The sequence below is a fragment of the Mixophyes fleayi genome, chromosome 4 (genome assembly GCF_038048845.1).
Source record: "Mixophyes fleayi isolate aMixFle1 chromosome 4, aMixFle1.hap1, whole genome shotgun sequence".
NCBI classification, from domain to species: Eukaryota; Metazoa; Chordata; class Amphibia; order Anura; family Limnodynastidae; genus Mixophyes; species Mixophyes fleayi.
In genome coordinates, this window is record NC_134405.1 from 134,871,787 (window position 1) to 134,884,708 (window position 12,922).

General features: G+C 40.0%; 1 protein-coding gene across 9 annotated transcripts in view; it reads right to left on the reverse strand.

The window, feature by feature from the left end:
- Nucleotides 1–12,922, reverse strand: part of HERC1 (HECT and RLD domain containing E3 ubiquitin protein ligase family member 1) — a 237,658-nt gene that overhangs the window by 14,460 nt on the left and 210,276 nt on the right. For all 9 annotated transcript variants that reach the window (XM_075208383.1, XM_075208382.1, XM_075208388.1 and 6 more), the window contains 5 exons: nt 10,982–11,163; nt 9,302–9,457; nt 8,132–8,254; nt 2,616–2,718; nt 2,304–2,473 (listed from right to left, as the gene is read on the reverse strand). In XM_075208383.1, the coding sequence (XP_075064484.1) occupies nt 2,304–2,473; nt 2,616–2,718; nt 8,132–8,254; nt 9,302–9,457; nt 10,982–11,163 (734 nt within the window). The remainder of the gene's footprint in view (nt 1–2,303; nt 2,474–2,615; nt 2,719–8,131; nt 8,255–9,301; nt 9,458–10,981; nt 11,164–12,922) is intronic.

The window sequence follows — 12,922 nt, forward strand, 5'->3', positions numbered from 1 at the left end:
GTCTCCTCTAATGAATCCATAAATACATGGGAAAATGCGTCAGATGTTTCATTCGATGTGATACCTGGCATTGATTTTTCCTTATCACAGTAACGGCTCCTCTAGAGAATGTTGCAAACTGATTTTTTTTAGAGAGATATAAAGTGATTTCAAACTGCTGAACAAAAAATTGTCCTTTACAAGATTCTCACCCGAGTGCACAAAACCTAATTTTCTTATGGTGATATTCATAGGAGACTAATTAATGTTCAAGAAATTCCTATTCCTCTAGCACCTGCAGAACTACATTTGAGGTTGTCATTATATGGCCATAGTTAGCTGAGAAAATACACAGGAGAACACAGACCATAACAAAAGGGACTGTGCATGGTATCTGCTAACTCCAGCAAACAGGATCAACCACAAAGCTAGCCCTGACAGCATGATTAACCCTTACAAAAGGAAGCGTGGTCTAGGTTGCACCAAGGACATGGGATTTAAAGGGCATGTGAATTGTGAGCCTGTCCACATGGCCACAAATGTTATTAGTGAATGCAAGATGTGTCAGGTATAGACTAAGCCTTGAAAACAGGGAAGCTCATGGAAAAATATTATGTATGAGAGTCAGAACCATCCCCAATCATTAATCTCTTTGGTGGCTCTCATGATCCAATGACAGTAATGCTACTGGGATCCACTGATACAACCAGAAGAATTGGCTTAAAAGGTCCTCTACCTGCAATAGACAAATGGGCAGCACGGTGGCTAAGTGGTTAGCACTTCTGCCTCACAGCACTGGGGTTAGGAGTTCAATTCCCGACCATGGCCTTATCTGTGTGGAGTTTGTATGTTCTCCCCGTTTTTGCGTGGGTTTCCTCCCACACTCCCCAAAAAATATACTAGTAGGTTAATTGGCTGCAATCAAATTGACCCTAGTGTGTGTGTGTGTGTGTGTGTGTGTGTGTGTGTGTGTGTGTGTGTGTGTGTGTGTGTGTGTGTGTGTGTGCGCGCGCGCGCTAGGGAATTTAGACTGTAAGCTCCAATGGGGCAGGGATGTGAATGATTTCTCTGTACAGCGCTGCGGAATTCCCTATTTTTCTGATTCTTTTCTCTGTGGCTGCAGCTACACATGAGAATAAGTCAATCATCTTTTCCTTTCTTGCAAAAATAAATGAACATATCTATAAATAAAGCATTAAGAGTATTCTTATAACAACCAGCATTAGTTAACTGTTAAGGTAGTCTCCAAGCCCTACACCACATAAACCATCAATCCATTTTGCTCCAGTGAGCGCCAATAAATTCTAAACAGTTGTAAACTAGTTGGATTAATGATGTTTCATCTCTTGCTGTATCCAAACTATAAAAGGCAGAAGTTCTGGAAGCATGATTGACCAAAAAAGACAAAAAAGGAGCAATTTACATCGCTCTACCCAGAATTCCTAGGGTTAGCTGTTGTCCATAATGCTGGGTACACACTACACTGTTTTCGTCCAATAATCGGCTCAAACAGCCGACATACAACCGCTCGTTCAAAAGTCGGGTCAGTGTGTGCGGTGACACGATGGTCAAAAGTCTGCCCAAATAGACGATTGTCGCCTCATTTGGTTGGTCGTACTGTTTAATATTTTCGTTCCAATCTCGTTTCCGCTGTGTAGTGTGTATAAACTTCCGAACGATCCACGACAATCCTCCGATACTTGTCTCTCCTCTTGAACCAATCTTTGCTCCAACAAGATCTATTCTTTCTCCTTCTTTCTCTTTGGTTCCGTACCATCATTCTTCTTGCCACAGCAAGCAGGAGAAGTGCAGTTGCTTGTTCTTGTTCTTCTGTAGCCATTGTAGGTTTACAAATAGGAATGAATGAAGAGACAGTGTAGCCTTCTGTTTTTATGCTGTTTTGGGCGTTAACTATAGTGAAAGCTCTGCCCCTTTATGCTAATGTCTCTGGTATCTCGTACATTTCCCGCAAATGTCGCTGCAGTGTGTACGAAATTTAAATAATTGCTAACGACAACATGGCTGTAAAAAGTCGCTAAAGGGACGTCCGCTCTTCCCTTTATCGTCCTAAACAAGGCTAGTGTGTATGCAGTCCATGAAGCGAGCGATCGGAACATCGATCGCATGTAAAATCGCTCGGCATGAAAAGTTGGTCGAAATTTCTGTAGTGTGTACCTAGCTTTACTCTTTGGTCCTGTGGGATAATGTTATAAAGTAGTTATGTAAATATATTCTGTTAAAAGAAGGCATACCTGCTTTAAATAAAATCTTGACAAGAAACAAAGTAAACCACTGGTTGAATATGCAAACATCTCAGCACTAACCTGCCCCTCAGAGTTACTCCCCCAAGCATACACTTCACCAGCCGACGAGAGAGCCAATGTGTGTTCCGCTCCCACTGCGATGTCTTCGATAAAGATGCCCAAGAGACCAGGAACCAGCTGAGGACGATTGTGATTCCGAGCTCGACCTTCAGGCAAACCAATCAGACGGTCTGTAATGGGATAAGGTAATACAGAAAGGTGTGAAAATGGAGGATAAGCTGATTAGATATTCGATAAGTGGATCTGGGTGGGAAGGGGAGTACTGTTCTACTAAATAATTAGTATGGTAATATTGAGTGTCACAATACTCACCTTGACCAAAAGTGTAAACATGTCCATCCTTTGTCAGTGCGACCGAAAACTGCGTCCCACAAGCCACCTTCTTAATACCGATCCCACACAGAATGTCTACTTTCTAAACGAAAAAAAAAAACATAAAACAAAACTATTCAACGATTAGAGAATTCATTATGATAGAATCCAAATCTTCTGGGAATGAGCGAATTTTGGGAATAATACACTGCCATATTTTTTCTTTAAATGTTCACTTGAATTCAAATAAGTATTTACCTTCCACACATCCTTACTACAATAATACATTTGCAGACAGTTAGAACATTTAGTAGATTAAATAGAGTTTACTAATTTGTTATGAAAATGATATGCATTTGACTGCTGCATTTAAAAATTTTAACAGTTGAAAATATATGGCTACATTATTCTGTGCATCTGCCATTTATGTTGGTGTTTCATATTACTGGTGCCAAGAAAAAGCTACTAGAATATGGCATTTATGTTGGTGGTATACATTACTGGTACCAATAAAGAGCTGATAGAATATGGAATTTGTGGTGGTGCTATAAAATATTGGCATAAACATTAAGGGGAATTTGGCAAATGTGGTGTAATATGTTACTTGTGTCACTAAAGAGATGGTGGAATCTGGAATTTATGCTGGGTCTATAGATTAATGGTGTTAATCTACGTGATGTTAAATACTTTCATGTCAAAAAAGACAAAAGTATTATAGGAGTGATACCTTTATTGGCTAACCAAAAAAAATAATTATATTTGCTAGCTTTCAGAGCACAGAGGCCCCTTTATCAGTCAAGTTTACATATGAATGACTGAGAAAAAGGCACAACATTTAAGAGTTGTTACATCAAGACATTTGTACAGTCAAGATAAGATAAAGTAATAAAAAGGAGGTTTTCGCTGTGGATGGAAGAGTAAAAGTCCTATGAGTTCAGAGGTCTGCACTATGCTGTGGGGTGTGAAGTGTGTCCATGTAGAGGGTCATAAATCCAGGTGTTAGATTGAGTTCTTAAGTCACACTTCACACCCCACAGCAGAGTGCAGACCTCTGAACTCATTGGACTTATACTCTTCCATCCAGAACGAAAACCTCCTTTTTATTACTTTAGCTTATCTTGATGATGTATCCCCCCTCCCCCCCCTGTACAAATTTCTTGAAATGTCTTGATGTAACAGCTCTCAAATGTTGTGTCTTTTTCTCAGTCATTCATTTGTAAACTTGATTGATGAAGGGGCCTCTGTGCTTTGAAAGCTAGCAAATATAATATTTTTTTTGGGTTAGCCAATAAAGGTATCACTCCTATAATATTTTGGACACAAAAGTATTTAACATCACATATATTTTTCTGGCTAACACGGTACTGCAACAATAATAAAAAAATATTTTCTGCTACACATTTTGGTGTTAATAATGAACTACTAGAATCTGTCATCTATGTAGGTGCTACGCATTACTGGTACCAATAAAGAACTAGAAGCATTTGTTGTGGTGCTATACAGTACTAGTGTCAATAAAGAATTAGATGAATTTGGCGTTTGCGGTAGTGCCATATAGTACCTCTGGATCAACTCCTGCAGGTAGTGAGAGATATTGCTTCTGACATACTGCATTTTATCAAGCTTTGGTCTCACATGTTATTGATATGAACACATACAATTTAATAAATTGTAAATACTTTTCTGTAGTATCCACAATCTAACGGGCAGCCTTGTTTTTGTTATCCTGTGCCTTGCATACTAATTGTGGAGGAAGGACTAAGGAAAGCATGTCTAAGCACTTTGCCCACATGCAGTTCACAACCTACAAAGCCCCAAAAGATAGGGTAATACATGAAAAGTAACCAAACATGCAATCCAAATAAAAACAGAACTGAACACTGGGTATAAAAGGGTGAGAGTGCAGTGTACCCCAGATGGATTCTGAAAAATGGATTTAAGGGAAAGTACAAAAATTCTCTTTTCTACTACACTCTATCTGGGGGACACTGTTCCAAATCTGCCCCTAGGGAAGGGTACGCTCAGACAAAACTGAAAGAAAAATTGGTCGTGCAAAGCTAAAATCACTGGACAAAAAACAACAACATGAAAATGGTAAAATCTGCTAAATGTGTGGAGAGAATAAGGTGACTGTTCGACATAGTTGCCGTGTGGTGCAGTGTTCAAGAAGCTCTCTAGTTCTGGCTGACTGTAACTAAAGTAAGTCTACTGAACAGTAGACCTGATCAATCTGGCTAAAGTCTGCTTAGATGCCAGCCAGCCATGCTTCTGCACGTCAAATAAAACCGGCAAGGAGCCAGTCCTTCGAACCACTGAAGTCCTGTCCAGGTAAATCATAAGCACTCTGACTACATCCAGGAAAACCAGCTGTTTCTAGTAACCTGAGGAAGTGGACCCCCTTAACAAGGGAATCACTATCTCCTGATTATGGTGGAAATGTGACACCACCTTAGGTTTAAAATTATGGAGATACGCACAAGACTAACCTGTTGTGAAAAAACAAAAAAGGGGACCTGCAGGACAGACAGGGCCCCAATTCGGAAACCAGTCTAGCCGAAGAAATGGCTAGATGCAAAGTCTAGTAGCTCAAGTCAATCGCCTCCAAAAAGGATCAAATGGGGGAAGCTGAAGAACCGAAAGAATCAAGTTAAGATCCCATTGCGCCATAGGAGGAAAATAGGGAGGCTGGATATGTAAAACCCCCTGTAAGAAAATCTGGACCACCAGAATCAGGGCCAACTTCTTCTGAAAATACACAGACAAAGCAGAGACTTTTCTTTAAACATAGTCTGAATAGCTCCCTCAGGAAACACTTGGCTCTCAAGATCTTGGCTTTAACAGCCATACCATTAAAGCCAGATGATTAAGGTCCATGTGAAGGAACAGTCCATGCAGCAGAAAATGACCCCACAGAGGAAGTCAACATCCTGGCTCTGCTGCTACTCTCCTTAGAAGGTCGGTGTAAGAGGCTCTTCATGGCCAATCTGTAGCCACAAGGATGATCAGAATTCTTTCTCTCTTGGCCTTCTTGAGCACATTAAGGTGCATCAGTATTGGCGGGAAGAGATAGACCAAGCTAAAGTTCTCAAGTACCATCATAGCATCCACAAATGCTGCTAATGGATCCCTAGTCCTAAAGAAGAATGTGATCACCTTATTATTGTGCCAGGATGCAATCATGTCCACCTCCGTCTAACATCATCTCTGCACCAGAAGACCAAATACCTTCACATGAAGACATCACTCTTCTGGGAGAATGGAGTGCCAGCTCAGGATAACTGACTCCCGATCTCCCCCCTAAAATGGGCACTGCCTAGATCGCTGGCAGAAAGCATTCCACATGTCAAGATTCTGAAAGGCTCTTTCATTGCTAGGGAGCTCTTGGTTCCTCCCTGATGCTTTATATATGTCGCAGCAATGATGTTATACGACAGAAGGTGGAAATGCTTGATTCTCAGTACCAACTGGGCTCCTGTTCATTCGTTCATTACTGCTATGAGCTCCATAAAGTTGATAGGGAGCTACGTTTCATCTCAGGACAGAAGACCCTGGAAATGAAGGTGCAACTTCACCGCCACATCCCTGAAGACTGGCATCCGTCATTACAATCCCTGAAGACTGGCATCCATCATTACAATGGTCCAGCCAAGAGGATGGAAAATGGGCGGCCCTTGATCAAGTTGTCTGCTCTCAATCACCACCTGAGAAATAGGCATGTCTCCAGGGAGATGAGTTTTAGACATCATAATGCGTCTGCTAATAGATCATATCCTTTTGAGTCCCGCTGATTCATACATACAATGGCTAACTGATTGGGTGGGGTACGCGTTGCCGATGCTGATAAAACAGACGCGGAGGACACCTACAAAAGAAAACCGATTTGAGAAGAAAACGACAAGAATATACACAGACTTACCTGATCAGCGACTGTCCACATATTCGTTCCTAGCAGAACACTGACAGGAGGCTCTTACGAATACACAGGTGTCTGGTAGTAGTGTATGACGTCAGTGCGCCCTCAATGAATTTTTATTTATAGCGGCAATGTCGGGACCACGCAGGTTAACTGTTGAGAGGGGTCCAGACATTGCCGATTTAAATAAAAATTAATTGAGGGGCACTGACGTCATACACTACTACCGGACACCTGTGCATTCGTAAGAACCTCCTGACAGTGTTCTGCTAGGAACGAATATGTGGACAGTCGCTGATCAGGTAAGTCTGTGTATATTCTTGTCGTTTTCTTCTCAAATCGGTTTTCTTTTGTAGGTGTCCTCAGCGTCGGATTTATCAGCATCGGCGAAGAGACTACCACCGAACTGATTTAGCCTGTCTGACTATTACCCTTCATACATAATGTTAGTAAATATATTTGATATTAAGGATTATAGAATAAAGGAAGCTGAAAGGGGGACAACTCTGGGAAACACTGACGCACAATTTGCTGGAGTTTCAACTTTCTCAAGGCAAAAGCCATTGAAAATGAGGATCAGTGTGTTTGGGAGAGAGGGAAAGAGCTTCACTCTTCAAAATGTTAAGCCTTAAGTGCCCAGCTCCTGCACCCTTACCTCAATCCTGAGGTAGCAATGTTCCCCAGAGAGGATGTAGGAGAAAATGATTGATCATTTATCATGGATGATTTATATTATTAGAGTTAGAGAGTAATGTAACTTGTTGGATGATATTTTGATAGATGTTCTCTCACGACAGCGCAGGTTTTTTTTTTTTTACTAACCATTAGAATAAATGCAAAAAACATTCTTAAACATTACCCTACATTTGTAGGATATAGACATGTGCAGTAGACAATAAAATGATAAGCATGCATAGCACAGAAAAACATAATTAAATTTGAAAGACAACAGATATATATAAAAATATTAACAAGCACCAAACAAATTAAGATCAGAACAAAGGGCCTGTGTTAGCCTCTATTTTCCACACATTTGGGAGGTTCAGAAGAACATTAAAGACGTACATAAGTCTTCTTAACAGTTATCACATATACGTTTCCTTGACAACTAGGGAAATGCAAAAATATAAATCTGTATTTGCTATAATTAAATATACTCACACACGTCATTATTCCATAAATTAACAACGACATTTTGTACAGATATATTACCCATTTATATAGTGGTATGATATGTAGTAGCAGATATTTTATTGCTTTTAAATACATTGATAAAATTATTTTGTTATATATTTTGTTTATTAAAGATTATAATAAAACTTATATTTACTTATATAAATTGTTTTATGTTTTAGGAAACATTTGCATTAGCTATACAAATCACCTTTTTGAGAGGCCCGATTGGAGCCCTGTCCTCTTGGTTTCCTACTCCTTTTACATTATAGTTATATAGAATAAATGGTAACCTATTGAATTCTCACCGGTGAACACTACATGGTTAACAATTTTAATCAACCTCATGAAGCCCTTTTGATAAAATAATCAAATTCCATGTAGGCAGAACAGAGAATACAGCACTAAATATACACCCTTATTGTGTCACCTGTGGTGAAGATTTAGCAGTGGAGTTTCCTAGACCAAGTTTCCCATAATCACCATCTCCAAAAGCCCAGACTAATAAGCCATCAGCCGACACGACTATTGTATGATTCAGTCCACAGGCCACCTGCAAGATGATAACAGGAAATCAAAAAGCTGATTGAGGAATGCCTGAATCTTTTTTCAGAATTTTTCCCGACAGGTCAAATCAGTAAGAAGCCATATTTTTTTTAGCTTTTAGTGAAAACTGGATAATAACTGGTAATAATTTCAGGGATCCTGTATGTATATTTCATACTCTGACTTGTAATAAAGTGCATATTGGCATTGAATTATCTAATTATTCTGTCTAGTGCCAATATAGAAATAATATCGAAATGTAGCATGAAGACCAAAGTTTTCATAAGCCACAGTGCACAATGAAGTTCTACCATATTTACTAACACAAGAAAACTCTGAGCAATTGCTAGACATTTATAATAAATGGACACTATAGAGGCTTTTAATAATAATGTATTAATTCTTGTGTTTAATGATAAAACACACCATATTTAAATGTAAAATGACAACTTTGTTAGACATAAAAATATGGATATAGGTGGCACTGTAAAGAATCCTATTTCTCTACATATTTGCATTTAATAAATTGAGGTGGATCAGTCATCATACTTTCTTGGCAAACTAGTGCAATAAAAAACAGCCTTAGACTGGAACAATGCCCTCCTTGGGAAAAGAATGTTACAAACATGCAACAAAATATATAAAAATAAAAATGCAGTCTGGTATTAAAAACAAGCAATAACTTGTTATCAATGCATGTGTCTCTGGCACTAGTGTGCCACTGTCTTACCCAACAAGAACAGGTATGCAACTATGTATTGATTTACAGTAAGTAACATTTAATTTCAGTGTAATATGCCATTAAAGTCATTCACCATTAATATTTACATATATTAATATATGGTTGTCAGTGAAATTGGCTTAATTACTGTTTGAATACCTGTTGTAGTGTTACATTTCATTGTAATATAGCAAACAATATGCTGAAAGATATGTTACCCAATAATAATAATAAAAAAAACTCCCTCCCCCACAATTTTTTTTTATAAAGTTCTACTATGGATAACAGTCAGTAATGAGATAAGTAGTAGTTAAATGATTCTTATTATGTTACCTGTCCAATGTGAAACCCCTCAAGTGCTGTGACCCGCTCTGGCAGTTTCTTATTGGATGTGTTCCCCAATCCTAGTCGACCATAATCTCCATTTCCAAATGTAAACAGCTTTCCATCTGCTGTCACTACCGCTGAATGTTTGAAGCCACATGACATCTGGAGTTTGGTTCAGAACACAAGTTGGTAAACATAAACAGATGTTATAACATCCAGTAACCATATACAATATGCCTGGAGGCTAATACATAATAATTTATATGTGGTAATAACTCTCTGTACGTTACTTCATGTAGCTGTTCCATAATGAATAATATAGAGAACTATTGAAGCAAAGAGAGCGGGTTACTATATAAACAGTATTTCTCCTTGATGTTCATATTCATTTTAGAAAATAAGGGGATGTGGATTGTTTGTGTCTTTCTTTTGGGTTGTTTTTAAACCAATCACACCATATAAAACAGAAGGGGAGAACCCTCAGGGCATCTGTTTTAAAGCATTTTGTTTTATGGCTCGTGAATACAAAAATTGCTGTGCCAAAATTTCCAGTGCAAGTAAAGCCAAGTAAAATTACATGAAACAGGTAAATGACTAGGCCAGATCAATATCAATATCTTCCATGGAAATCACCATGGACCTATTACATACCTTACATTAACACTGCACTCAGTTTGTGGTGGGGTGGGGGGAAATGGTATCTAATTGGGGCCATTTCATTTCCTGTAAAAAATCCTACCAGGACTTGGATCCCGGAGCTCTGCTGCCCCCTTCATGCCGTATATGACTCCAGGAGGTTAGGACCCAGACCTCATAGCTGTAGGCCAACTGCTGCCACAGCCAGTGCCCTTCGAGATTGACAATACTGATTTGCTCCTTAGAGAAAAATTGTCCAATCAAACCCTGCATAGAGCTACTGTGTGTTGGTCCCAGTGCTGCCATCTACTGTTTCCAGCACTTGAGAGAAGGGAGCCCAACACGGCTGGAACCCAACAGATACACATTGAGTACCAGGGATGGGGGAAGCTCTGGCACCTCAGCATAACATGGTCAGATCTGCCCTAATCCTCACTGGACCACCAGAGTGAGCTTTAAATACATACAGATGGGTTTGATACGTTTTAAAATGTTTATCAGTGTAAAAACAACAACAAAAAAGATTGCAGATTCTACATTTATACCAGACGCACTTATTTTATCTGTATATTTAACCCCCAGACAGCCATAGCACTGGTGCATTAAGTAAAGCTTAGGTGGACCAGGTCAAATTTGACTTCAAATTCTTATATTGAGGAAAATCAAACTCCATAAGCACTCTCTCTCCCACACAATCCACATTGTGATTTTGAAAGGCAGATCACTGTTAAACAGGAACTAAACAAAACAGTGTCTTAAACAAAATAAAACTGTTACATGGGAGGTTCAATGAAGAATAATATTCTGAGGGTCCAATTATAGTAAAATGTCTAAATTCCACAAAAAGCATATTTACACTTTTTACAAGTTGCAGTGACCAGCCCCCACTATGTCACCCCTAATACCACACAAACCTTATAAATAATATGTATAGCATGTATACTCACTGCTCATATCATGCTTTGTAAAATGATTTCTATAACTAAAACAAACAGAAGCAATGCTCTTAACTATCCTGGACTATGTCACATTGTTATTATTTGAACATACCTGCACCACCTCCTCTCCTTGTAATGCCTCAATTTGTCTTGGTCTCCTTTGACGGTCACTATTTCCATGTCCCAATTTACCATAATCTCCATCTCCCCAACTGAACACCTCTCCACTCTCCGTCAATGCCATGGAGTGTCCATCTGAACCACAAGAAGTTACCAACTGTGTCACCACAAATCCTATGATAAGAAAAGAGATGGTGTGATTTAGGATCATCTGATTACATGCTCAGATATATCTAGATCATGAGCAACACCATGTTTAAATAAATAGCGGGAATATAAACTTACGTTAAATCCTTTTCTCTAAATCCATTGGGTGACACTAGAAAACTTGGGGTATAGAACTTGAGCTTAAAGGGCAGAGTGCCCCACAATGAAAAAAGATTTAACGCAAGTATAAAACTCCCATTTCCTGTTTCATCTTCTTGGGGACACTGGAAACCAGTGGCAGGCGGGGGCACGGGGGGCAGGGGGGCATGAGGCACCCGAGCCGGTCGTCCATTGTACATTTCGGGCCGCCATACCCGCCCGCCTGCACCTACTATACTAACTGTTGAAAGAGAGCCGGCGCATCGGCTCTCTCACTGCAGCGTCCTAAAGTGAAAAAAAAGAAGTCAGGACGCTGCAGTGAGAGAGAGTCGATGCGCCAGCTCTCTTTCAATAGTTAGTATAGTAGTTACGGGCGGCCCAGAACACAGGAGCTGCTTTGAGGAGCCAGCACAGACGACGCAGGTAGAAGGAGGAGGAAAAAGAGAGCTCAGGTAAGTAAATTACAGTGGGATGGTGAGAAGGGGGAGCTGATGAGAAAGGGGGAGCTGATGAGAAGATGGGGCTGATGAGAAGGGGGGCTTTTGAGAAGGGGGGACTGGAGACTAGAGGGGGCTGATGAGAAGGGGTGGCTGGAGACTAGAAGGGGCTGATGAGAAGGGGTGGCTGGAGACTAGAAGGGGCTGATGAGAAGAGGTGGCTGGAGACTAGAGGGGGATGATGAGAAGAGGGGGGCTGATGAGAAAGTGGGACTGGAGACTAGAAGGGGCTGATGAGAAGGGGGGCAGGAGATAAAACGGGGCTGATGAGAAGGGGGGCAGGAGATAAGAGGGGGCTGATGAGAAGACGGGGCTGAGAAGGGGGGCAGGAGACAAGAGGGGACTGAGGAGAAAGGGGGACTGGAGACTAGAAGGGGCTGATGAGAAGACAGGGCTAATGAGAAGGGGGGCAGGAGACAAGAGGGGGCTGATGAGAAGAGGATGCTGGAGATTTCAGAGGGCAGGAGGGTGGAGAGAAGGGAGGTTTTTTTTATAGTATGATACATATTATAAAAACATAAGTAATATAAAAAATAAATCAGTAAAATATTAATTTGCAATAATAATCTCTAGTAAATGTGAGGAAATTTGAGGTAATTTGATTGTGGGGCTGGTGGGGAAATAGACATGTGTATTACATGGGAATGTTAATAATTTAATGTCGGGGATAGTGAGGGGTTAAATCGGTCTGTTTGTTAAATGTAGAGGTTATCAATTTAATGTCTGGGCTGATGGGGGGGGATATGTTTGTTTATTAAATGGGAATGTTATTAAATGTTATTAATTTATTATAGGGGATTGATTGGTGAGAAGGAGGCTTTTAATTTATTGTTGGCTGGTTAGGGGGAAGGAGGCCTAATTATTAAACATGGGGGTGCTATTAATTTTATGTCGGGGCTATATGGAGGAAAATAGACATTACACTTAAATGCTATTAATTACATTCTGGAGCTGATTGGGTGTTTATTAAACAGAAAAAGCTACTGATTTAATGTCTGTCTGGTTGTGGGGAGGGAGGCCTAGATTCTTCACTCACTGCTCAACTTTTCAAAACGTGAATAATTATCTCTTATCCAAACAGGAGCCCAACATTCCAGGATCCAGCCAAGCAGCAACGGAGGATAAGACCA